General features: G+C 57.3%; 13 protein-coding genes across 13 annotated transcripts; 5 read left to right on the top strand and 8 right to left on the bottom strand.

Moving 5' to 3' along the window:
- Positions 1-7: 7 nt before the first annotated feature.
- Positions 8-1,536, top strand: BDY17DRAFT_194619 (putative methyltransferase-domain-containing protein). Its single transcript, XM_033730037.1, has 2 exons — positions 8-124; positions 192-1,536. The coding sequence occupies exons 1-2, from the start codon at positions 115-117 to the stop codon at positions 1,352-1,354; spliced, it is 1,173 nt and encodes a 390-aa protein (XP_033587105.1). The 5' UTR covers positions 8-114; the 3' UTR covers positions 1,355-1,536.
- Positions 1,537-1,879: 343 nt separating this feature from the next.
- On the bottom strand, positions 1,880-3,397 carry BDY17DRAFT_234201 (uncharacterized protein; the record flags this gene model as incomplete). Its single annotated transcript, XM_033730264.1, has 1 exon — positions 1,880-3,397. A coding segment is annotated over one exon (1,518 nt), but the record flags the coding sequence as incomplete, so codon positions are not given.
- A 444-nt stretch (positions 3,398-3,841) lies between these two features.
- BDY17DRAFT_301955 (uncharacterized protein) lies at positions 3,842-4,486 on the top strand. The gene is made up of 2 exons (XM_033734334.1): positions 3,842-3,895; positions 3,950-4,486. Exon 2 carries the CDS (start codon positions 4,141-4,143, stop codon positions 4,309-4,311), a length of 171 nt encoding a protein of 56 aa, XP_033587103.1. The 5' UTR covers positions 3,842-3,895; positions 3,950-4,140; the 3' UTR covers positions 4,312-4,486.
- A 290-nt stretch (positions 4,487-4,776) lies between these two features.
- On the bottom strand, positions 4,777-5,523 carry BDY17DRAFT_301952 (uncharacterized protein). The gene is made up of 2 exons (XM_033734333.1): positions 5,392-5,523; positions 4,777-5,341 (listed from the first exon to the last, which is right to left on the bottom strand). The coding sequence occupies exons 1-2, from the start codon at positions 5,454-5,456 to the stop codon at positions 5,155-5,157; spliced, it is 252 nt and encodes an 83-aa protein (XP_033587102.1). The 5' UTR covers positions 5,457-5,523; the 3' UTR covers positions 4,777-5,154.
- A 296-nt stretch (positions 5,524-5,819) lies between these two features.
- On the bottom strand, positions 5,820-10,000 carry BDY17DRAFT_301950 (P-loop containing nucleoside triphosphate hydrolase protein). The gene is made up of 3 exons (XM_033734332.1): positions 9,454-10,000; positions 9,301-9,379; positions 5,820-9,241 (listed from the first exon to the last, which is right to left on the bottom strand). Exons 1-3 carry the CDS (start codon positions 9,856-9,858, stop codon positions 6,000-6,002), a joined length of 3,726 nt encoding a protein of 1,241 aa, XP_033587101.1. The 5' UTR covers positions 9,859-10,000; the 3' UTR covers positions 5,820-5,999.
- A 7-nt stretch (positions 10,001-10,007) lies between these two features.
- BDY17DRAFT_301947 (UBX domain-containing protein 2) lies at positions 10,008-12,148 on the bottom strand. Its single transcript, XM_033734331.1, has one exon. It carries the CDS (start codon positions 11,825-11,827, stop codon positions 10,229-10,231), a length of 1,599 nt encoding a protein of 532 aa, XP_033587100.1. The 5' UTR covers positions 11,828-12,148; the 3' UTR covers positions 10,008-10,228.
- A 304-nt stretch (positions 12,149-12,452) lies between these two features.
- BDY17DRAFT_312413 (uncharacterized protein) lies at positions 12,453-13,385 on the bottom strand (the record flags this gene model as incomplete). Its single annotated transcript, XM_033735619.1, has 1 exon — positions 12,453-13,385. One exon carries the CDS (start codon positions 13,383-13,385, stop codon positions 12,453-12,455), a length of 933 nt encoding a protein of 310 aa, XP_033587099.1.
- Positions 13,386-14,518: 1,133 nt separating this feature from the next.
- Positions 14,519-15,471, top strand: BDY17DRAFT_318206 (proteasome core particle subunit alpha 7; the record flags this gene model as incomplete). Its single annotated transcript, XM_033736167.1, has 2 exons — positions 14,519-14,764; positions 14,827-15,471. 2 exons carry the CDS (start codon positions 14,519-14,521, stop codon positions 15,469-15,471), a joined length of 891 nt encoding a protein of 296 aa, XP_033587098.1.
- Positions 15,472-16,317: 846 nt separating this feature from the next.
- Positions 16,318-16,773, top strand: BDY17DRAFT_228918 (CAP domain-containing protein; the record flags this gene model as incomplete). The annotated part of the gene is made up of 2 exons (XM_033730184.1): positions 16,318-16,458; positions 16,522-16,773. Coding segments are annotated over 2 exons (393 nt in total), but the record flags the coding sequence as incomplete, so codon positions are not given.
- A 303-nt stretch (positions 16,774-17,076) lies between these two features.
- On the bottom strand, positions 17,077-17,706 carry BDY17DRAFT_254606 (uncharacterized protein; the record flags this gene model as incomplete). Its single annotated transcript, XM_033731446.1, has 3 exons — positions 17,077-17,377; positions 17,450-17,522; positions 17,634-17,706. The coding sequence occupies 3 exons, from the start codon at positions 17,704-17,706 to the stop codon at positions 17,077-17,079; spliced, it is 447 nt and encodes a 148-aa protein (XP_033587096.1).
- Positions 17,707-18,186: 480 nt separating this feature from the next.
- Positions 18,187-19,234, bottom strand: BDY17DRAFT_194494 (60S ribosomal protein L11). Its single transcript, XM_033730036.1, has 4 exons — positions 19,194-19,234; positions 18,936-19,095; positions 18,630-18,879; positions 18,187-18,569 (listed from the first exon to the last, which is right to left on the bottom strand). The coding sequence occupies exons 1-4, from the start codon at positions 19,194-19,196 to the stop codon at positions 18,443-18,445; spliced, it is 540 nt and encodes a 179-aa protein (XP_033587095.1). The 5' UTR covers positions 19,197-19,234; the 3' UTR covers positions 18,187-18,442.
- Positions 19,235-19,358: 124 nt separating this feature from the next.
- On the top strand, positions 19,359-20,614 carry BDY17DRAFT_301935 (uncharacterized protein). Its single transcript, XM_033734330.1, has 5 exons — positions 19,359-19,525; positions 19,600-19,608; positions 19,669-19,740; positions 19,800-20,223; positions 20,282-20,614. The coding sequence occupies exons 1-5, from the start codon at positions 19,496-19,498 to the stop codon at positions 20,359-20,361; spliced, it is 615 nt and encodes a 204-aa protein (XP_033587094.1). The 5' UTR covers positions 19,359-19,495; the 3' UTR covers positions 20,362-20,614.
- BDY17DRAFT_301934 (uncharacterized protein) lies at positions 20,615-22,600 on the bottom strand. Its single transcript, XM_033734329.1, has one exon. The coding sequence runs from the start codon at positions 22,356-22,358 to the stop codon at positions 20,655-20,657; it is 1,704 nt and encodes a 567-aa protein (XP_033587093.1). The 5' UTR covers positions 22,359-22,600; the 3' UTR covers positions 20,615-20,654.
- Between the last annotated feature and the right edge of the window lie 38 nt (positions 22,601-22,638).

The following is a 22,638-nucleotide window of genomic DNA, read 5'->3' as shown; positions in this document are numbered from 1 at the left end:
ACGACTGCCAGGAATCTACTTCGTATCAACACCCACTTGTCTGCTCCCGGCTTGCAATCTTGCCAGCAGGCGGAGCCTTACCATATCGCGGCTGGCTGAACAGCTGCCAAGGCTATGCATTACAGTGCGTCCTCCTACTCATGCCACCTCTGTCTCCCCCCAACGCATCCGCTGACCCGCGCGCCATCCAGTTCGTTTCCTCAAAACCCCGCGCATCCAACTCAACCACGGCTCTCTCCTCCTCAAAGCCGTCCTGACCGTCACTACCGACCTAGGCGAGACCTTCTACCCCCACGACCTGGACCTCGTCGCCACGGTGCGCAGCCTAGCGCCCGAAGGGGAGATCTTCCTGCGCCGCAAAGTGCGCTGGGAAGGCGCGACGCTCGCCGTGCCCGTTACCTTCAACCTCTCTAATCAGGATGTCGAGTGGCCGGCGTGCGTGCACGTCGAAGTGCGGAATGCGAGTCGGCTGGCTGCGACGTTCCCTTTCCTTGCGCCTGTGCTCGATGTTTGGAGTGGACCGCTGAATCCCACTAAGGGTCGAATGGAGAGCGGGATTCTGGTGGAGAGACGGTTTGTCTCCGCTGCGCAGCGCACGCTTTCTCTCCTCGAGGAGACGGGCGATAGTATTGCGCGGCATCTGTGGGATGGGAGCCAGGCGCTGGCGCAACACATCGACCACACCATCTCCCTCGACACGGCCTCTTCTCCCCTGCCCCTACTAGAGTACGTGCTCGCCTCCGCCACCTACCGCAAACTCGCCGTCCTCGAGCTCGGCTGCGGCTGTGGAACCGTAGGCATCAGTCTCGCGCAAGCGGTGCCAGACTGCGACGTCCTGCTCACGGACCTGCACGAAGTGCGCGACCTAACGGAAGCGAACATCGAGCGCATGAACGCCGCCATCGCCTCCAAAGTCGCCTTCTTCCCCCTCGACTGGACGCAAGAGTTGCCGGAGAAGCTGCAGACGCGCGCCAACGACCTCATCGTCGTTAGTGAGTGCACTTACAACACCGACACGCTGCAGCCGCTCGTGTCCACTCTTGTGTCCCTTATAATGCGCTCCCCGAAAGCCATCATCATCGTCTCGACCAAGACACGCCACGCTAGCGAAGCCATCTTCTTCGACATGATGAAGAAGGCGAATTTCATCGAGCACGATCGAGCACGTGTCCCGCTTCCCGGCATCCCGGGGACGGGATACGCAGATGGCGCGACGGACGTGGGCCTGTATGTCTTCCGCGGACCGGATTACCAGTTGAGCCCGAGTCCGAGGGCGTCGCGAGACGACGGGGATGTGCCCACCTCCACGCCGCGGCGGGTTGCATTCAAGCGAAGTATCTCGCATGGCTCGTAGGGCTGCATTGCATTGGAGTTTTCGCGAGCACCGGGATGGATGGACATTTCTATGACGACCGAGACGAGGCCTTTTCGCATCATGATAGCATAATGAATTCGACATGGTTATATGCAAAGCGTTTCTTGAGCGGCGGATTTGACCGGTGCATAAGTGATATTCGTCAAACTCGTTCGCGCTTCGAAGACGTGGCCAACGCCCCGCCAAACTCATTAGATCCGAGCCGCCGTACATATCTCCAACCCAAGCTCACGATCAAAGCGACAAGGTAAAACACAAGGGTATCCCAACAAAGGAGAAGATCAAAGATCCCGCAACGCCGCAGCAGGCTCCTCCCCAGTCCCACGATTCACGCTACACGCCCTAGAACACCTTGTTCAGCTTCGCCTGGCCCACCAACTTGGCGTCCTTGGTCAGCTGCACGAACGCCCCGTGCTCCCTCGCCCCGCCATCACCAGTGGCAAAGTCGCCGTGCCGACGCTCGTGGCCGAATATGTTCTTGCTACCCACACCGCCAGCACCAGCACCGCCTTGCTCCGCGGCATCGAGGGCCTCGTGCTCTTCGGACGAGATGGAGGATGAATCGTCGCCCTGTGCATACACGACGTGATCGCCGGTCTTCTTCTTCCGGTCGCGCTGCGCGGCCTTCATCTTCGCCATCTTGTCCGCGTCGGCTTGGCAGTCGAGCGTCTGGATGTGCAGGCCTGGCAAGCAGTGCGCGAGGAAGTCGGCGAGGAGCGGCAATTTCTGCGCGTTGGGGCGGTAGGTGCCGGAGTCGTTGTCGATGACGAGTTCGTAGTGCGCGGGGTCGGTGGGCGGTTCGTCTTCCGCCTCGGCTTCGATTTCGTTGGCCTGGTGGGATGGGGGATGGCGTTGGGAGGTTTCGTCTACGGGGTCCGGGGGCGGGGGCCGGCGGGGATGTTTCAGGCGGCGGAGGAAGAATTCGCCGGAGAAGGCGATGTAGATGCTCACGTCGCTGTGCATGGTGTGCTTGCTCAGCATGTCGATGCTGATTTGCGGGCCGGTTTCGGTAAAGCGCCAGAGCGCGTCGAGGGTGATGATGTAGGTGAAGATGCGGCCGCCTTGGGCGTAGTGCGCGAGCTCGAGGAATTTCTTCGTCATCTCTTCGCTCGGGCCTTGCGGGAAGTGGCCCCACACGGTGTCGCGGGAGAAGTTGTACACGCGGTTGTGCTGGTGATGCAGGGCTTTGCCGAGCAGCACGCCCTGGAAGCCGGTGGTGGTGAACATGCGCTTGACCCACGGGCGGAACTCGACGAAGCGGTGGTAGAGCTCGGCGGGCACGGGGCCGGGCAGCTGGAACTCGTTGGCTTGGAAGTTGTACTTTTGCACTTCTTGCTGGTGCTTCTTGTCGGCCGAGGGAGAGCGCGTGTCGCCCTCGGAGGGTTCTTTGATGTTCGCCAGGCGCCCGAGGATGGGGCTGTAGTGCCGGCACCAGCGCACTGGGCCTAGGGTGTAGGCCTTGCCGTTCTGCCCGTCGTTCTTGTTTTCGGTGCGGCCGAGCAGTTCCGCGGACACCGTCACCTCGCCCTGGAACTTCTTCACCACCCCGAAGCACCTGGCTACGGCTCGGATGAAGAGCGCGCGCTTGCTGCTATCGCGCAGCGTCAATTTATATGACTCCTTCATGAACCCAGCCCAGTTATCGTCCAGCGAGGGCACGGTAATATGCGCTTTGCCCAGCATGTCGTCGTGATCCGCGGGATCCTCGTCGTACACGCGCACCTTCAGCCGGAAGCCCGACGAGGGCACATTGGCCACGATCCACTCCTCGTTCCACGTGGGATTGAGGTTTTTGTGGACTGTGGGCGAGCGGAAGCGCAGGCGCGGGTCTTCCTTGTGCCGTGGCTCGAGGTCGGTGTTGAGCTGGGCGAAGATGTAGGGGTCGGAAGACATGACGCCCAGGTCACCGATGGTGAGGGCGGAGGCGGAGTGGAAGGTGAACTTGACGGTGTAGCCGATGGTGCCCGCGGGGGGTTTGGGGATGGGCGTGCTGTCGTACCCGCCTTCGGGTTGTTTGTCTTTGTCTTTGTCGTCCTTTTTGCCATCCTTCTTGTCGTCCTTCTTCTCGTTGTCCTTGTTGTCGGAGCTGGTTTGCGACGACTGTTGTTGCTGTGATTGTTGTGATTGCTGCTGTGATTGCTGCTGCTGCTGTTCTTCCTTATCTGCCGGCGCAGTGCCATTCACTTGCTCAGGAGCATCTTGTTGCGGCTTCTCACTCAGCTCCTGAGGCTGCGTCGCTCCCTCCGTCTGCGCGACATCACCTTGATCTCGCGCCGCGTCCGCCATGTTGAGTATCGTCAACTCCGTCCGAGGCCGGTGGGTGGAGGAGGGGTAACACGAAATAACTTCCAACACCTTGGCAAGATCTTATCTTCAGGCAACAGATCTGGGAGAGCTCTCTTCAATCGGCGGGAAAGCAAGGAAATAAAAACCGGAGCACCCAGTACGTCAATGCGCCACAGCAACAGAGGATAAACCGGTTTTCGGGGCGATCAATCTTACGGTGCAGAGAGACGCCGCGTATGTCACGCAATTTTACGAGCGTCGCGCGCTCAGCTGATGATGATGATGCAGATCGATCCCTGCACGCACCGCCACACCAACACGCCATGGCCAAGCTTGGCTAAGCTCTGTTAAGCTTCAGGCGTCCGTGTGTGGCGCAGCGTGTCGATCAGGCTGCCTCGACGACATCTCTTCCGTCATGCACACACACAAGAACAAATGCCAGCCTTTGAGGATGTCGATCTCCTTCAAAAGACAAAGGAATGTCGAGCACGATGAGAGCTCGATTCGTTGCTTATCGGCTCTCTCTCATCAAGTCTAATGAACCTAAATACTCACCAAGATCTTCACGAGCCCTGTCTTCCATCGAAAGGGAACGGAGAGTCGGCCATGTCGACCTCGACGGAAGACGGCCTGCGCCGAACAACCCATAGCCAAGCTTGGCTGAGCATCTAGTCAGCTTCCGCGTATACGCCACAACGATGAAGCATAAACTGGCCTCATACTCACATCTTGAGACCAATGCAAAGTCTCCCTGTTCCTACCTGACCACATATGCCTTTCGTCGAACTCAGCCGCCTCAGTCTCATCATATATACATTACTTGGCAAGCACTATATCTACAACTGCCTCATACTCGACGTCTTTGTCTCCCGGCCAGCTGGGTTACTTGGCGAAGTCGAAGTACGGCAGAATGGGTGTCCGATTTGCCCACGGCGTTGGACTCACGATGGAATGGAATCGTGGATCTCAGGAGAGAGATTCACATTCTCGATGTGACTGATGGTCGGAGACGTGTCAGTCATGTGAATTGTGGGGCAGCCTTCACGCCCGCGTTGTCTCTCGCCCTCCGTCATTCACCCTCCTGCTTCACGATGCTTGAGGCACGTTTCTAGGCAACACCTTCTTCCTATACCCGCAACCTCTTCCTCTTCCTTACTATCTTCATCCCCCAAAACACCCACTTCTTCGCAACCTCACATCTTCTCATCACGACATCCATCGATCGCATCTGGCAACGTTATAACCTACAACCCTACACACCCCACGGTGAGTTGTGCCCTTCAAAGCAGCCTTGTCGCCGATGCTGAGCGAGCTGACGTTGTCCTCGCTAGTATACCCAAGTCAATCGCCAATATGCCCGCAACCACCAGAAGCCGCGAAGCAGAGGTCACTCACGAAGTCGCCATCAACCGACTGATCTTCAAGTACGTCCTCGGAGAGCTCCACACCGTTCCCGAGCAGGAGCTGCTGGAGGCCGCAGTGCAAAAGGAAATTCAAGCCGCCCGCGCCGAAGGACGTGTCATCCTCCGCGAGTCTGCGTTCTGGCTTGTCGCGAGAATGGGCAAGCTGGAGACGAAACTGGCCGAGGCGATGCGCGAGCCGAAGGAGCTGGTCATGGGGGAGCTGAGCCTGTTGCGCGATGAGGCTGCTATGGCTTCGTACGCTGACAAACTGACGAACGTAAGTTCCAAGCAGATTGCCGCGAGATCGCTCTCGCTAATCAGAACAAGGGCACCGAGCACAACCCTCTCCTGACCAAGCACCACAACGCGCTCGCTCGCCCCGACCTCTTCATCAAGGTGGCCGAGATCAAGTCGCGTTTCGCAATGCTCACGAAGGAAGGAGATGTCGAGGGAAACGAAGGCGGCAACCAGGCCATCGCGTCCGGAACTTGACGGAGAAGGAGGGGAAAGGGAGTGCTGCAATTCGTCGTAACGCGGCGGACGGGGTGTTGCGTTTAATGGCCTTGTTGAAGTGGTATTGAAGCCAACTTTCGACAACAGGAGAGACTGAGTAGACACGCCTGGCTATTCGCCGTCAACGCACGAGCATCGGAGCGCACTAGCATACTTTGAGCTTGCAAACAAGCATCTGCCGTTGCGGATGATCAAGAGCTGAATAATAGGCAGCTCTGGAACCACAATAGCTGAATACAACACGAGGGAATGGCATACCTTCAATTACTTGTCGCTTCATCTATCATGGCACAAAGAGTCAATCTGAGGGTAAGCGAGGGAGGAATGTAATGTCGTTCGCCAATTTAACGCGAGGAATGTAGTGTTGTTCGAGACACACAAGTTGGCTGAAGACGCCGCCAACACGTCCGTCTAAATGCAATCTACATCAGACTCGTCCTCCCTCCCACCTCACTACTCCCCTGCCCATCCGACATCTCCCCATTCCTCCCCGTGACAAACTCCCCATAGATACGCCCCAGCCGTCTGCGCTCCTGCGCACTGATCGAAGCGCGCCCAGTGTCCAGACTCTTCAACAAGTGCTTCCACGAAATGACGGGCTCAGGGTGTTTCGGTCCTTGGTTAGGTGCAGTGCCGTTTGGTGCACCGCCGGCGGAATTCGGGCGTTGCTGCTGCTGCTGAGCATGCCGTTCGGCCTTCGCTTTGCGTTTCGCGAGTTGCATGGCGGCTAGCTTTGCTGCGATTTGCGCTCGCTCGGCAGCGACGGTGGCGGGTGATTGCGTTTCTTCCGCGCTCGTCGGGCTCGTGTCGTCGCCGCCGAAGCGGAAGTAGGTAAAGTCTTGATGTCGGAGGCCACCGCCTCGACTAGCACCGCTGCCGCTGCCTCCTTTCCGCTTCTCAAAGTCATGGCCAGGACCGAGGACGTCATGAATGGCCTCCAAATGCGCATTGTAAATCACAGCCTGCAAATCCGCGCCCGAGTAGCCTTCCGTGCGCCTCGCAACTTCAGCCAACCCGCGCTCGCCATCCTGCAACACGCTCGCATCAACGTGCAGACTCTCGCTAATGGCCTGCAAGATCTCGTGCCGGTCTTCCTCATTTGGCATATCGCACAATAAACTCTTGTCCAATCTGCCAGGGCGTAGTAGCGCAGGATCAATCAGATCCGGCCGAGACGTGGCAGCCAGCACATACACTCCGCTCAACCCCTCGGCGCCATCCATCATCGTGAGCAGCATGTTGACCACGCGATCCGTCACGCCAGTGGAATCGTGGCCGCGCTTGGGAGCAATGGCGTCGAACTCGTCGAAGAAGAGCACGCATGGCTTCGCGGCTTCGGCTCGCTCGAAGAGATCGCGCACGCTCTTTTCCGAAGCTCCGATGTATTTGTTCAGGATCTCGGGGCCTTTGACGGAGATGAAGTTGAGGCCGCATTCGCCTGCTACCGCTGACGCGAGGAGGGTCTTGCCGCAGCCTGGGTAGCCGTAGAGTAGTAGCCCTGATCGTAAGCGTAGCGGACACCTGGCGAAAAGTGGCGCGTAGGTGGTAGGGTACTGCAGAGTCTCCAGCAAGATCTGGCGCGTTTGCTTCAGCCCTCCAATCGCGGCAAAGGTCGTGGTGGAGGAATGGAGGGTGACGCCTCGCAAGGAAGCCGGCGTGAAGCCTTTGAAGGCCGCGGTGAAGTCTTCTTCACTCAGCACAATATCGTCTGATAGCGATCGGTCGGACACGGCGCGGATGAGTGCTTCGCTCCTCGCTCTGGAGACGAGTAATGCAAGATCGCCGGGCATGTAGCCGTCCGTCCGTCCAGCAACGTCCAGCAGATCAAGATCGGGACCAATATGAGGATCTCCTTTCGAGTGTTGGCGATCGTTGGCTATTCCATCATCCGAGCCTTCCATCCACTCACTGGCTGCACTCCCATTCACGTCCACAGTGGCCGGCTCGTCATGGTCGTCAACCGCCTCCCCCGCCTCACGGATGAGCATTTCGAGGACCTTGCGCCTTCCATCTTTGTCTGGTGCCTTCAGCGCCAGAATATCCATCACAACGTGCCCGCCAATGATGATGTTGTGCACCGCGTCCTTACCCTGCGCCGTAGCAAGCAGGACAACGCCTGATCCTCTCCGACAGAACTCGCGAATGATGCCACAGAGCAGCTCACTGACCTGCCGGCTCCGCCCGTTAGAGTCCACCTGCAGCTCCGTCTCCACGGGACACAACTTGTCCAGATCGTCCAATACGACCAGCGCATGCCCACCGAGGCGAGCATTCCAAGCTGCAGTGGCAAAGACTCGGCGAAGCGTGTCTTTGATCGTCTTCACCCGCATCTCATCCGACACGAGTTTCCTGCAGGGAAAGGATATGACGTTGAACAAGTATTCGTCCCGGAGCTGGTGCGCCAGCACCTGAGACAGACTCGACTTGCCCGCTCCCAAGCCGCCGGTTAGGAGTACCGAGGAGCCATGTAGCAGGCTGGAGCGCACTTGCGAAGTGAGCGAGTCAACGCCCACCATACGCGGCGCTGACGCGGACAAAGGCTCGCCCGGCGGCTGCGGCAGCTTCGGCGGCGGCGTCTCTGCCTGCATTACCATGTCGAGCTTGCGGTCTGTGCCGAGCAACCAGTTTGTGCGGGCTTTGGATGGATCACCTGCAGGTGTGGGATCAAAGTCGAGTATCCCGCCAGGCCAACTGTCTCGTTTCGGGAGCATCATGCCGTCCGTCAACGGACCTTCAAACAACGTTTTTCCGAAAAGTGTGCGTAGATTGGCGGTCGATTCTTCCTTTTCAGCTTTGGAGGTCCCTCCGAATGCGAATCCCCCGTGCTTTGTTGCCACGGCTCCGGCAAAGGGAGTGATTTTGAGACGCTTGACAATGGTGTCTTTACTGCTGCCCTGCTGCGATGGCTCCTTCATGGCCGATGCCACTTTCGGAAGTCGAGTTGGCGCGGGCTCGATACGAACGATGCCTCCCACGAGGCCCTCGCAGCCAAGAACGGCGCAAAGCAGGGTCGACAGCGCGACATGGCGAGAATCAGGCGCATCATCCCAGACGCAGAGTCGAGCGGCCACGCGGCCAGCAGGTAGATGCTCTGGTGTTTGCTGGCTTTGAGGATCCGGGGGTTCTTGCAGGCCCGCTGGCTTGATCACGGTGGCCGACACCCACGTCACGCCCCGCAGAGTCTTGGAATGCAGGTGATCCCGGTCCAGCCAGACCTTGAGACCTTCATCCTTCATCTCTTCCCCTTCGTCTTCGAACCATTCGTTCTTTAATGCCCTGGTAACACCTCTCAAAAACAGCGGCGGCCGAGAACGGTCATCCTCGTGCCCGCTTTTCGCTCTGCTGGTGCCTGTCGCACTCTTGCCGCCACTTACTACACTCCTCCGGCTCGTGCTGTTGATGCTCCGATTTTCCTTTGCGCTCGACGGGCGAGAGGACGATGATCTTGTCTTTGGCGCAACGATGACTTCTGCGTCCGGCGCAATCTTGACGAAAGCCTGCGTACTCGCCGGAGCCGGAGTCAATGATGTGACAATGATATTAGCCGTAACCGTCGGCGTCAAATGCAAAGTGAGTGGGTGCGGATTGCCGGCGGCCGGGTTAGGCAGAGCCCTGACTCTCGAAAGGAAATTCGTCTCCAGGAATCGGGCGTGTAATTCAATGACTAGTCCAAAGCATCAGCACGACAATCTCAATCCTCGTCTCATCCCCGATCCAACATACTCTCCCAATCCGTCGCCGTGACAGGCTCGATATTGACCGTATGCGCCTGCACAGGATCCAAATGCAACGCAACGCTAACCTGTTGCCACCAGATCACACGAATCAGCCATTATCCATCCACCCATACCCAATCTTCAGCAACAAGAAACGCACCTTCATCCCCTCACTCAACCCCACCAGTGCAGCAAAAGCAGCATCCATCTCCACAGTCGGCACCTCCGCCTCCTGTCTGCCCCCCGCCCTCGCAGCAGCAAGTCCCCCGCCTCCATCCCTCCCAAGAATAGTCGCCATCTTCGTCTGCGACTGCAGTCCCGTCCAGCCCAGAAAGACAGATTTCGGTATACTCGATGTGGCCGATTTGTTCTTGGGGTCTTGCGGGGTGGAGGCTGGTGGGGCGGCGACGCGGTAGCTGAGTTCCACGACGACATTCTGGGCGAGGGTGTTGGAGTTTACGAGGACGGTGACGAGCGAAGAGGGCAGGTTGACGAGGCAGTTGCGGAGGGAGGGGAGGAGGACGAGCTCGACTTGGGCGGAGGAGGTTTTGCGTGGGGTCGTCATTTTGGTGAATGAAGTGGTGGGGGGGAAGAAGGAGAACAGAAAGGAGGAGTCGGACTACATCATTGTACAAGAAGTGAAGATACAATAGCGAGTCGCGTGGGAAGCAGACGGCGCGCGCGTGTCGTGAAGTCGAGAGCTGGAAGTTCAGAAGCCGAGGCTTTTTGGGGGAATTCACTTGCATTGGAGCTAATCACATGACAAGCAACCCGCTCTCCGCTCCTAAACCTCGATGCCAATGCGCTACACGCTCAGTCCTCCGACGTTGTGACGAGTCCTCATCTAGTAACAGCGCAAAGACTCCTCCCAGCGCTATGCATGCTGATCCCGGTGAACAGCATCCTCGGGCGCATGCGCCCTCTCAGCATTATCATTAGTCTTGAAGAAACTCCACCATGACCGTGCCCTGCTTCAGCCCCGCCTCGCTGATAGTCACATCCAGCGTATCGATCAGGTTCTTGCCCATGCTAATCAGCTCGAAGTCCCCATCCTGGCCCTCCAGCGGCGACGCTTTGAGCCATTCGTAGATTCGGCGAACCGTATCCGCGAGCATGAAGCGATGCACAACCCGCCCACCAGAGTAACGAAATTGAATGCGCGTCGTCTCTTTGGGATCTGTAGATGCCGGCTCGATGTGTGGATTGGTGGACGAGATGGCGGCGAAAGCCGTGTCTTTTGTGCTGGTGGTTGTGAGGTCGCTGGCTGGCGGGGCGTCTTGCATCGGCGCCTCTACAAGCTCTGATGTAGCGATAGGAGCCTTGCCCTTTCCGTTCATCGCCTCTTCCGACCTCGTCAGCGCATCGGGGTCTTCCTCTGCACGTGGTCCACTTCCACTGCCATTCGCAAGGCTGTTCTGTAGAGCCATCTCCAGCATTTCCTCCTCGCTCATCTGCGCAATATCCTTCTTGCTCTCCCTCCGCTTTGTCTGGACAGGGTTCTTGGTATCCATCCTCAGGCTGTATCGATCAAGAAACTCGTGGAGATCCATCAAGAAGTCGGCAGGCTTCGGAGCTGGACTACCCGACCACGTCTTCACCTGCTCGCCCGTACGAGGATCGATGATAGCGATGTGAGGGTATGCGTCTTCGTTGTCAAGCATGGTGCGGAAGTAGTAGTTGACATACTCCTGCCCACGCGGATCCTCCTTGTTGTACTGCATGAAGATGAAGTGTTCTTTGATGGTATCGCGGATGGATTGGTTCTTCCAGATGTCGCGGTTGAGAACCTGACAGTCGAAGATGGAGGGATCTTGAACATTGACCAGAATCCATTTCTCGTCTTCTTTCCCTTCATCACGAGCAGCGGAGAAGGATAGCTGAGAGATGAGGTCGAAGGGCGGGCGGAAGAGGTCGGCGAGAAGGTTGGACTTGGATGTCTGGTCGGATGCGCCACCGGTGGCTCGGGACAGCATTTGACGGTGAGCCTCCGGGTCCTCGGCGTTCTCTTGAGTCCAGATGGATGACACCTCGCGTTGATTGAAGATGCCCGGCCCCGCCGCTCTTCTCCGCTGCCTCTCCATCAACTGTTCCGCTACGGCAGCCCGCATTTCGTTGGGATCACGCATCCAGTCAGCATCGGGGCCGACCAGAGTCTCCGTTGTTCGTGCCATCGGCGCCCTCACTCCGTCCTCATCGAGCTGGCCGCCGTTGGCAGGGCCACCATACATCTCCTCTTGCAACCGCCGTGCCATAGCTTCATCGTCCTCAAACCCTCCCGCTCCGACGTTGCGACTTCCCACCTCTTGGACCTCGTCGCCATCTTCGTCATCGTCGATGGTGACTGGGTTATCTCGATTCGAGGTGGGCGCCGGCCGGGCTGCCGCGGCTGCTGCTGTAGCACCGAGATCCGGGTTGTTGAAGAAGAGCTCTACTGCTTGTTCTACATTGCCGTCGGTGAGGGCGAGATACTGCTGTGCTTGTTCTGGGGTGGCTTCGGTGAAGGCACAGAACATGGAGATGTTCTCGTCCGCCATCGTGGAGGTTGTGGAGATGGTGCCACAGATGTGCTGGATGGAGGAAGTGTCTCAGCCGTGTGGGCTTGTAAGTTGTTAGTGAGGGACAAAGGTTTGATGAGTGGCGCGGGTAAGGCGAGTGAATTGTTCGGTTGTGTGGGTGGCCAGCGATCGAGCTTTAGCACATGTACGCCAGAAGCTTCGAGAGACGTGAGGCGATTGTGGCGACTTGCACGGTTGAGCTTCAAACCATGGTGAAGGTATCAATCAAGCACTCAGTAATTGCAAGGAGATGACGGGGGAGAAATTGTAGGTTGGAGGGAGCTCGGTGTGCGGGAGAGATGTTTGGAATGGTGAGAGAGTTCAGGCACACGCGCCCGACGTCACCGCGGTCCGGCCAAATGCTAAATCGACAAGGCTTGGCGAATCGCATTCACGTGTCAGAGATGGCGATATCGTGAAGCAGAAGGGATGTTTTTCCGAGACGTGAGATGGTGCGTGTGTAAATTGTGCTATGTCCAAACCAATGCAATGTATAGTTCGAACCAGGTATCGCCAAAGACAACTCATGAACACTGGCATCCATATCATCAATTCGCCAGGCAAAGACCTCCACTGCTCATCAACGTGTCCAAAGCAATCACGTTCATAATTCCATATCGTAATCCGATGCCATCACTGCTTGCTGTCCAAGCTGTTCCCGGACGATGTGCTCGTTTAATTGTTCCCAATCCGCGTGGTTTCGAATTTGGTCGTACATGCCGTACTGATCCTCCATGGCGCTGCTCTGATGCTGTTGCTCAACTGCTTGTGCATAGGTAGGAGCCTGCCACAACCCAGTCGCAGCTGCCCAGACGGGATCGATCGACTTCGATTGTCGATCTCCCGCATAGCCATTCACGATGTACGGCTCGGGCTCTCCGTACGCCGTCTGTGGTCGGGACCTCGTGATAGAGGAGACACGCATCCTCGCTGCTGGTGGCCAAGCTGCTTCACCCGGCTCCCTGATGGGGCTGATGGGCTCTGGTGTCGGGATGCGTGGGAGGTGCGTATCCAGCATGTGCTCTTCCTGGTGCGGATAGAGCTTGGTATGATGGGTTTGCTGCCGCTCGTATCGCGCACGAGCGAGGGCCTCCTCTCGTTCAAGGTTGGTGGAAGTCCACGTACCGTTCAAGTGACCCTCCTGGGGGTAGCTCGGAGGTGATATGCGCCACAGCTCCAACAGACGCAATCTCTGCTCGTGGTCAGCGTTTTGGAAGAGATGGATCTGATTTGGCAGGAGCGCGGAAGGATCAATCGAGTGGTGGCGAAGCAGTTCGTACATCGCCTCCGGCATGAGAGATTCACGGTAGGGCGGCGGCGGGGAGCGGGATGGCTCAGATGTTGTATCCGGCCGCACGTGGGTGGTGCCAGTGTAGTGGCTCGAGACGTAGTGCACTTGCGGCTCGGGCTGCTTCTCTGATGGCGAGGCTACATGCTGGACCAGTGGCGAGGGATGGGAGAGCTGCTGCGGAGCTTGTGCCAGCTGCATGCTCTGTTGAAAGAGCTGTGCGAGCTCATCCTGTTGCGATTGACTCATCTCGCCCGCACTTCGACCGGAGATGTCTGCTCCGGGAGAACTAACGCCACACTGTGGAGTGGTGAGTTAGCTGCGGACGGAGCAGAGGAGAAGGTTAAGCCTACATATGAGCAGGGATGGTGTTCTATCCAAACTGACGGCGAATACGACACCGGCGTGTTGTAATGGCAAGACTCGCAGTAGTGGACGAGTAGCGGCCAGCCAAACATAGAGAAGAATGCTGTCCTCTGCCAGAGAACCGGCGGGGGCCAAGACGCCCTAGAGGTGGTCCTGGGGCGGTGAACAAAGCAGAGTGCAACGCACTGTCGTTGATGGGGTCGATGTCGAATCTGCTCACGCCCACGCTGCAAGTCTGCGTCGACAATTCACCTCCTGGGGCTTATCGCGAGCGAGTTAGCGACAGAGCGGACGAGCGTAGGCGGAAAGCCAAGCTGGCAAGCTGGAGAGGTACGTAAGAGCTCAGAGGTGGAGGCGAGATGGGCGGGGTCGCTCTTCTTTCTTCGCAAACAAAGGCTGGTGACGTTGAAGGATATCGGCGGCTATCAAAGGCTATGTAGAGATAATCTATGTAAGAAAGAAGGCGAGAGTAGGGAAAGGGCGGTATGGCTCGAGATTAAAAGGGTTGGAATTTGGAAGAGTGTCGGTGTCATGTGGGTGCTTTTAGACCGTCACGTTCCCGCGCTAGAGTCGCAGCTTCGCCGCAATCGCGGAGTCTATTTTCCTTCGTCTTCGATGAGCTCTTGGGCTACATGGACAGAACAGCTAAGGACACGGTAGTACTGCTCATCGAGTTCGTACAAGGACATCTGTGCTTTCTGGGAAGAGAGGGACGGCGAAGGGAGACTTGCGAGTAGATCTCTCGGCTCTTTCGGTCCAGCCCTAAGTCGAATCGCCGTAACCGGATTAGGCCAGCCAGCGTTCGCATTTGTGTGAAGGCAGCTCTGTCGCGCGTCACCCTCTACGCCGTACGAGCTTCATCAACCAAACCACTCTCCCATTCCCTCATCACTGTCGCCGGGGTCATTGAACAGTCTCCGGGCTCTCCAGAACCTCATTTCTGATACCTCCATCTCTCACCCTCCCATCTCACAGCCATGGTAAACGCCCCCTTCACAATCATCCACCGCCATCTCATGCTAACACATATCCGCCAGACTTCCATAGGCACCGGCTACGATCTCTCCAACTCCGTCTTCTCACCCGACGGCCGCAACTTCCAAGTCGAATACGCGGTGAAGGCGGTGGAAAACGGAGGCACAGCGATCGGCATCCGATGCAAAGACGGCGTCGTGCTGGCGCTGGAGAAGCTCGTCACCAGCAAACTGCTCAAAAAGGATGCAAACAAGAGGATAGCGACGGTGGATCGTAATGTGGGCGTGGTGGGTCACAAGCAGATGATGAACATGGCGTCTCTCTTCCAACTGCTGACACTCATACACAGGTCTATTCTGGCCTCCTCCCCGACGGCCGACACTTCGTGAGCAGAGCACGCGACGAAGCCTCCAGCTGGCGCAGCAGCTACAAAGCACCCATCCCCGGCTCCTCGCTCGCCAACCGCATGGGAGCCTACGTACAAGCCTACACCCTCTACAACTCCGTGCGGCCGTTTGGCATCACGGGCATCATCGGCGGCTGGGATGCCGAGACAGAGCTCGCAGTCGACGGCTCGGTGGGCAGTGGGCCGAAAGTCGGAGCGGGAGGCAAGAAGCAGGGAGTCAAAGAGGGCGGACCCTTCCTCTACATGATCGAGCCATCCGGGCTGTATTGGGGCTACTACGGAGCCGCAACGGGCAAGGGGAGACAGACGGCCAAGGCGGAGTTGGAGAAGCTGAAGCTCGACCCCAAGAATGGCGAGTGTATAAGTTTGGAGGAGGGGGTCAAAGAGGCGGCACGCATCATCTATCTCGCCCACGAAGACAGCAAGGACAAGGAGTTTGAGCTGGAGATGACGTGGGTGAGTGCGGTGGGTGGGCCAACGAAGGGGAGACACGAGGAGGTGCCCAAGGCACTGCGTGAAGAGGCCGAGCGATTGGCGAAGAAGGCATTGGAGGGTGAAGACGAGGAGGAAGAGAAGATGGAGGAGTGACGCGGGGATGACATCGATTGTGTAGATGTTAAGATGCATAGCGTAGCAGGCGTCACATGTCCCTTTCAGCAACCTCCATCCCACATGAATGAAGGAGACACACGTGTAGCCAGCCCTATCAAAGACATAACACACGATGAAGAGTAAAGTATGTACTCCCTTCTCGGACACCCCCCTCGCATAGAAAACAGCTAGGGACGCTTCCTATAATCCAGGAGAAAAATCGATCTGCGGAGCCATGTCCTCGTGAGGACTGGCAACACGGCACCGTGGCACTCGAAAACGAGCTGGATACCGGTCGTGGCGGCCCCGGGGGTTTTTTGATCGATTTTGCGGAAGAGATTCGAAAAGGCGGGCGAGAATTTATACGCGCGCGGACGTGACTAAGCTGGCGGGCGCTAGGTGAGACGTGGACCGTGCTTGGAGGGCGAATGGATCAGGCTGGAGGTGTGGTCGTTTGAAACGGGCGACATTTGCGAGGGGAGAGAACAAGGCGTATTGTTTCGTGTTGGTGAGAGGCGGGCGTGAAGACGGCGGTTATGCATTCACTGGGCTCATGATTTTCAAGTCAAGTATTGCGATCTGTCTTCTTCTCCCTTTCGTTCGTTACATTCCCGACAACGCAAGGGCACGCTGTGCTCCCCCGGAGAGAAGATGCATCGTCATCAAGTATACGCTCTCCTCCTCTGCACCGCTCTCGCACATGCCGTCACCGTCCAGCAGACAACCACCATCACGCAGACCGTCGCTCTAGCCACTTCCACTTCAATGAGCGTCGCTCCCACCGAGACTACCAACCAGAGTCCGACACAGCCAAGTGCATCCACCATGCCTCACGGGATCTACTCGGGCGCCGACTTCTCGTCCGCAGTGTTGAACAGCACGAACTTCTTCCGCGCCCGCTTTCTCGCGAGTCCAGTGCAATGGGATGCGACTCTTGCGCAGTTCGCACACAAGCACGCTCAGGGTTGCCTCTGGGAGCATTCGGTATGTATCCTTGGGCCTACCGCTGGCTTCGTTATGAGTAGAGGTTACTTACGTAATCAACAGGGCGGTCCATACGGAGAGAACCTGGCGGAGGGCTTCGCGACTCCAGCGCTGGCCGTTGACGCCTGGGCTGCAGAAGAGAAACACTACCAGTACCCGGATGGCGGCTTCTCCGAGTCCACTGGCCATTTCACCCAGCTGGTCTGGAAGAACACGACACACGTCGGCTGTGGAGCTGTGAACTGCGGTAGTGGGACTGGCGGCGACGCGGCTTTTGGCTGGTATCTTGTGTGCGAGTATGCGCCGGCGGGAAACGTGGAGGGGGAGTACCGATGGAATGTGCGGAAGCCTGGCGAGTCGAACGGACAATTGGGATTTGGGCAAAGTTCGGCGGCGTCGGGAAGATCTGGTCGACATCTTCGCTCGCTCATGGGCCTGCTTGCTGTGGTCTGGTCAATTGGGGTCTGGGTATGATACTTGCCTGTAGTGAGTGGTGAAACGCGCGCAGAGAATAAGAGACCACGCTGGACGCCAGATCCCAAAAGCTGTACATGGTACAAAGCAACAAAATAGACCGCACCTCAATCTTCCCCTCCGTCATCCTCCACATCATCAATCTCATCTCGTAACCTTATCCACCTGTTTCTTCGCCTCGTCAGCCAGCCCCTTGGCCGAATCCTTGATATCTGCAAGCGCGCCCTCCGCCCCCGCAAGACCCTCCTTCGCCTTGTTTGCCGCCGACTTGTCCTTTCCGCCCATGTACCAGTAGTCGGTGAAGCGGTAGAGCTGCGTTGATTGTGCGCCAAAGTTGACAAAGTGCATGGCGAACAGCAGGTAGTTCTTCGGCGTGACGGCCATCGAGTATCGCATGAAGACACTGCTGTACCCGAGGAGGGCGCAGGTCATGCGACCGGAGATACTGGAGGGGGAGAAATGTTAGTAGCTGATAGATTGGGCGGGTATGTCAGGCAGGGGGAACGGCAGCACATACATCTCTGGGTCTTTCCGTGTGTCCATCACTGCTGCAATCGGAATACCAAAGTTTGACGCTGGGCCCCAGAAGTCTGCAAGGGGTAGATGACGGCGGTCAGCTTGCGTCCGTCAATAGAACACACCCCATCGCACGCAGGACAATGGGAGTCAGCTGCGGGGACAGGGCGTCGATGAGCACTCACGGGTAGAGCAGAAGTAGTCCAACGCGGGATTGGAGCGAATCTTCGCATTGAGGGCCTTGACTGCGGCCGCCATGATGTCGTCTGGAGGTCTTTGCGACGACGGTGGGCCTGATGATATTGAGCGCGGAGTGATGTGCGTGGTGACCGATGGGAGCTCCGTACTGTTGAAGTCAAAGGCGGAGCTTCAGGCTTGGCTCGCCGGCTTTCGGCTGAACTTTATTTCTTCTCCGCCCATCAGTGACTGCAGCTTGCAAGTGAGGAGATATTGGTGTGGCAGCGCCGCGGCATCTCTCTCCTTCGGATGTGGAAGGCATTGTTGTCGAATACAATACAGATGGTCTATTAGATTTCCACTACTGCTAGTGTGATGATCTTCATAGACCAGCTACGGTACGAACGGTATCAAGCACGAGGCCTACCCTTCGTGTCTTCTACCAGCCATGATCGGCTGTGCCTATGAAACGCATCTTACTTTGGCCCTTGACATGCCGGTAGAGCAGGCGTTTCGTTCAACCGGTCAGTGCGAGGCCAACAAGGCCAACGTGTTGTCGCAATGGAACATCAACTTCACGACCGCAAAGAAAAGGGTCCTGCAGGCAGGGTGCATTGAGACAGCGATCGAATGGTTATGCGGCAATTCACATCAAAGGTGAAGCCTCCATTGTGAATGATCTTGCTCAAGCGAGAAGCAGTATGCTGCGATAGGCCGGGGTTTGATGGATCAGTCCTATCTACGCTAAAGCATGCCTGCACTCACGTGGCAAATGCAGACCGTTCGAATACTCCCACGTCGCTCGACCGAAGACCGTTTACCTCACGATGCCCTCGAATCGGTTCTTGTACCACTTGATGGTCTCGTTCTGGTTGATGCGGTGGCCGGCACCAATGCGGGACTTCGCGCGGCGGCGCTTGGCCACACGCTCGCCAGGTCGGGTCCTGGAAAGTATCATGTCAGTGCCCGGTGTATCCAATCATTCCGAAGCTCCATCAACGTACATGCAGCAGTAGAAGTCCATGCCGTAGATGCCAATACCCGGGTCGTATTTGATGCCCAAATCGATGTGTTCGCTGATACCGAAGCCGAAGTTGCCCGTCTCGCTGAAGTTCCTCTTCCTCAACTCGTACTCCTTGACCTTGAGGCCACGCTCGAGAATCTCCTCCGCCTTGGGTCCGCGCACGGTAACGTGGACGGCGATCTTCTCGTTACGTCGGATGCCGAAGGTACGGACTGTGTAACGCGCTTTGCCTATTCGTCGGATGGTTATTACCCGCACTCTTCTGAATAGTAGACTTGAGACGCACTGTAGACGGGGGTTTGACCGCTCAGCTGTTCCAGCACTTTGGCGGCACGGGTGAGTCTGTCACCAGATTCGCCGACGGAGATGTTGAGGACGAGCTTTTGGATGCGGAGTTCTTTCATCGGGTTGGCGGACTTGTCCTTCTCGCCCGTGTCCTTGCCATTCTGTGCCTGTAGGGAAAAGTCCTCAGTCAGCCATCCACCGTTGTTTTCTTCGGCACCGACTCATTCAAGCATGCAGCTGACGAGATGGATTCACATACCATTGTGACGGTGTTGTTGTCGTGGTCTTGCGATGCGCGCTGCGAACAAAAGTCGATTCGTGAAGTCGGAGCGTGGGATTTGGTAGTGGGCTTTTCAGGCTTGGCGAATTTAGAGTTCACGACGGGCTTGGCAGGAACGTCCTAGGAAACTTTTACACGAGCAAGGCACGCGCAGAGACCGCGAAGGCACACAATTACTCTCACACCGCGTCCGCTCTCTTTCTGTTCACTTCCTCGTGAAGGCTTGCCTCGAATTCGAAACCCAAGCTTGAAGACGAGCGGCGGCATCGCGATTCGCAAAGATGGCGGCGCCAAACAAGCAGGGCAAGATGGTAAGTCACCTTTGCGGTCCTGGACTTGCAAGCTCCTCGAGTTGACAAGGATAGATTGCTGACATGTTGTATAGCAAGGCTTCGTTAGTCCTGACCTTCTCACATGACCATGCAGCGAGTGTGTAAACTCACAACAGATCTAGATCAACTACCGCATGCGAGCCACCATGGCAGACGGCCGACAACTCGTGGGCCAAATGCTAGCATTCGATAAGGTACGATTCTCCCCGCGCCTCCCAGCACAACAATCCTGGCATACTGATTTCACTCCCAGCACATGAACCTCGTCCTCGCCGACTGCGAAGAATTCCGCAAAGTCAAGCGCAAGTCCAAACCCGCCGGTGCACCGGGCGCAGGCGGCGCATCGCAAGTGGTCGAAACAGAAGAGAAGCGCATGCTAGGCCTCGCCATCATCCGCGGCGCCACCGTCGTGTCGTGTTCAGTGGAGGGCCCACCACCATCCGATCCAGCGGCGAGATTAGGCACGAGCGCAGCTGGCGGAGCAGCGCCGACAGCTGTTCAAGCCGGGCCGGGGATCTCAAGACCGGCTGGTCGAGGAGCGGGTATTGGGTTGCAAGGCCCTGCAGCGGGTGTGGGAGGCCCTGGCTTTCCTGGTGTTCCTCCGCCCGGCTTCCCTGGTAGAGGAGCCGGACCGCCTGGATTTCCCCCAGCTGGGTTCCCGCCTGGCGGTGCGCCACGTAAGTTTCGAGCAATCTTCCAATTGTACGTGTCGTGCAGTACTGACGGTCATTGTAGCTGGCTTCCCTCCTCAAGGCTTCCCACCAGCTGGTCGAGGCTTCCTCGGAGGGCCACCTCCAGGCTTCCAAGGCAGATGAAACGGTGGAATCATAGATGCACTACAAAGTTCAATCGCCACGTCACGCGATTCGGTCAGGGGAATGAAGGAAGCGAATAGGACAGAGACAAGAGGAATGTGGCGAGGTCCAGCCAATGCTACCAAAAGCGAGGTGTTTCGACAGTGCATAAGCGCCGGCGTTGGGGGAGATACGAGCTTGCAATGGAAATCAAAGTCACAGAGAAAGTCACAGAGAAGAATCAATAACGCACGCTCGCGCGGTGCAAGCCAGTCTACGCTGGTCCAAATACCACATAGCCATCATGCCTGGTTCTAAACATGCTCCTCACGCTGAGCTGCAAGCTCCCGCACAGTAATGCCCTCGGTAGCAAATACGAGCTCGTCGGCTCCATCTGAAAGATCCCCAGCCTCATCATCTTTCGGTGCGGCAGTGGGCATCTCAAGAGCACCCCAGCCATAGTGACGCCGTCCTTGCCACCGAGCCAAGCGATACAAGATGAAAAACACTCCAATCTCCGCCACGCAGTTCGTCGCCAGACTCAATCCCAGCTGGTTCACGTATCGTCCCGCGTGCCGCCACGCCGCTCCCGACGTCCTACCAACTGTCCAGAACGCCGAGCCAAACGGACCACCGCCAAAGGGCAGGTACGTATAAGGTGCGACGGAGAGGGCGAGTGCTGTTCGAGGTAGACCAGAGGAGAGGTAGACTTGTGCTGCGGCTCGTAAGACTGTGCTTTCCAGAGGCAGCATGAGGAGTCGGGTGAAGAAGCGGTCGACTTTATCGCCGAGGTACTGAGCCGGTCGGTGGGCGAGAGAGGTTGAGCGCCACCTACGCTGCTCTTTGTTCTCTTCTATTGATTCGATCCAATCTGGCTCGGTGTCCTGGATGACACGGTTGAATTCGAGGTCGTTGGGAAAAGTAGGCGCGGCTTCCAAGTTCCACCCGAGCCAGGCGAGTACTTTTCGCCGCATGAGGTAGGCTTTGTGAAAAAGCGCAGCCACAGGATCGCTATAGGACTCTGTCGAATAGAAGATCATTGCGGATGATGCGTTGATCGAAGGGTATTCGAAGTGTGTAAAGTGACTTGCAATGGGGAAGCCGTCCAGTTGGTCGCGCTCGATGAAGTTTTTGATCAGCATGAGTGCTGCCGGCGAGGAGAATAATCTCAAGCCCCACTTGCTAGTCGTCTGACGCCAGATTATGTGATGCGCCGACTGAGAGGTCCAAGGGAGAAGAAGTTGCCAGGGCGGTAGTATTGGCCAGGAAGGGGCCAGACCCAAGCTTTGGGAGAAGGCGAAGAATTGCAATGGTAGCAAGGCGACGTCCACGGCTACAAGGCTAAGGTCGCCGGCCAGAATTATGAGTTCGTTGACCGGTTTCACCGCTTTTGGAGATAGGCGCCGGATGGATGTCGTCTGTAGTCGACCGGCGCACTCTCCGACAGCGGCAGATAACAGCAGCCTTAAGACGTAGTACGCCAGCCAGGCAGGCAAGCCTTGAGTCAAAGCGGAGAGCAATGCATTGACCCTTCCAGAGCCTCCCGCATCCATAACAGGCCCTAGGTCCCGAAGGACGAGATCCGCAAAAGAAAGGGAGGCGACGAACATGCCGACCTGCACCCTCGAGACGAGGTTCCCGGACCACCAGGTGAGGATGGCGTTTAGTAACGTCGAAACCGTTTCAAAGTCCTCTCCACAGAGCTGCTCCGCTTGCAACAGTTTGGATCGCTTCTCCCGCATCTGCCGGTGGCGCTCGTCCAGTTCCTTGTCGGCGCTCTCCTTGCTCTCCACGACGCCCACAAGTGCAAGCGCGGCATTCTGTGCATTGCGCATCTCTCGATTGTACTCTTCGGTGGCCGCATTGACGGGGCGGCCCTTGCTATCGAATTGCCTGCTGCTGCGAGTAAGGTCGCCGGCTTCAATGGCCCCCGTGGTGGTAGCCTCTCCATTCTTCGGCAGCTCTTGAAAGGCCGAGCGCCCAAGGGCGAGTCTTTCAAGATGTTGGAGCCGGCCCATCTTTAAGTGTCCCGGGGAAGTTCTAATTACTGGCGAAGGCTACATCAGCACCGTGCTGAAGTGCATTGTCGAGGCCTCCGAACTTGCAACGGGATGTTAGACTTCATCCCGTTCAAGAGTGCGCGCGATAGCCGGGAATGTGAGAGTCGTGCGAATGTAATGTTACCATACGAGCGTGATCATCTTCCAGAATAGCGAGTACAGTTGTTCGAGTGTCTTCAAATGAAGATGAGGTTGTGAACGACAACAGGCATGAACATCGAAGGCAGCGGCGACGTGC

Source organism: Neohortaea acidophila (genome assembly GCF_010093505.1).
Source record: "Neohortaea acidophila strain CBS 113389 unplaced genomic scaffold BDY17scaffold_9, whole genome shotgun sequence".
Taxonomy (NCBI): Eukaryota; Fungi; Ascomycota; class Dothideomycetes; order Mycosphaerellales; family Teratosphaeriaceae; genus Neohortaea; species Neohortaea acidophila.
The sequence above is the reverse complement of the archived record's forward strand: the minus strand, read 5'-3'. Positions and strand labels throughout refer to the sequence as shown.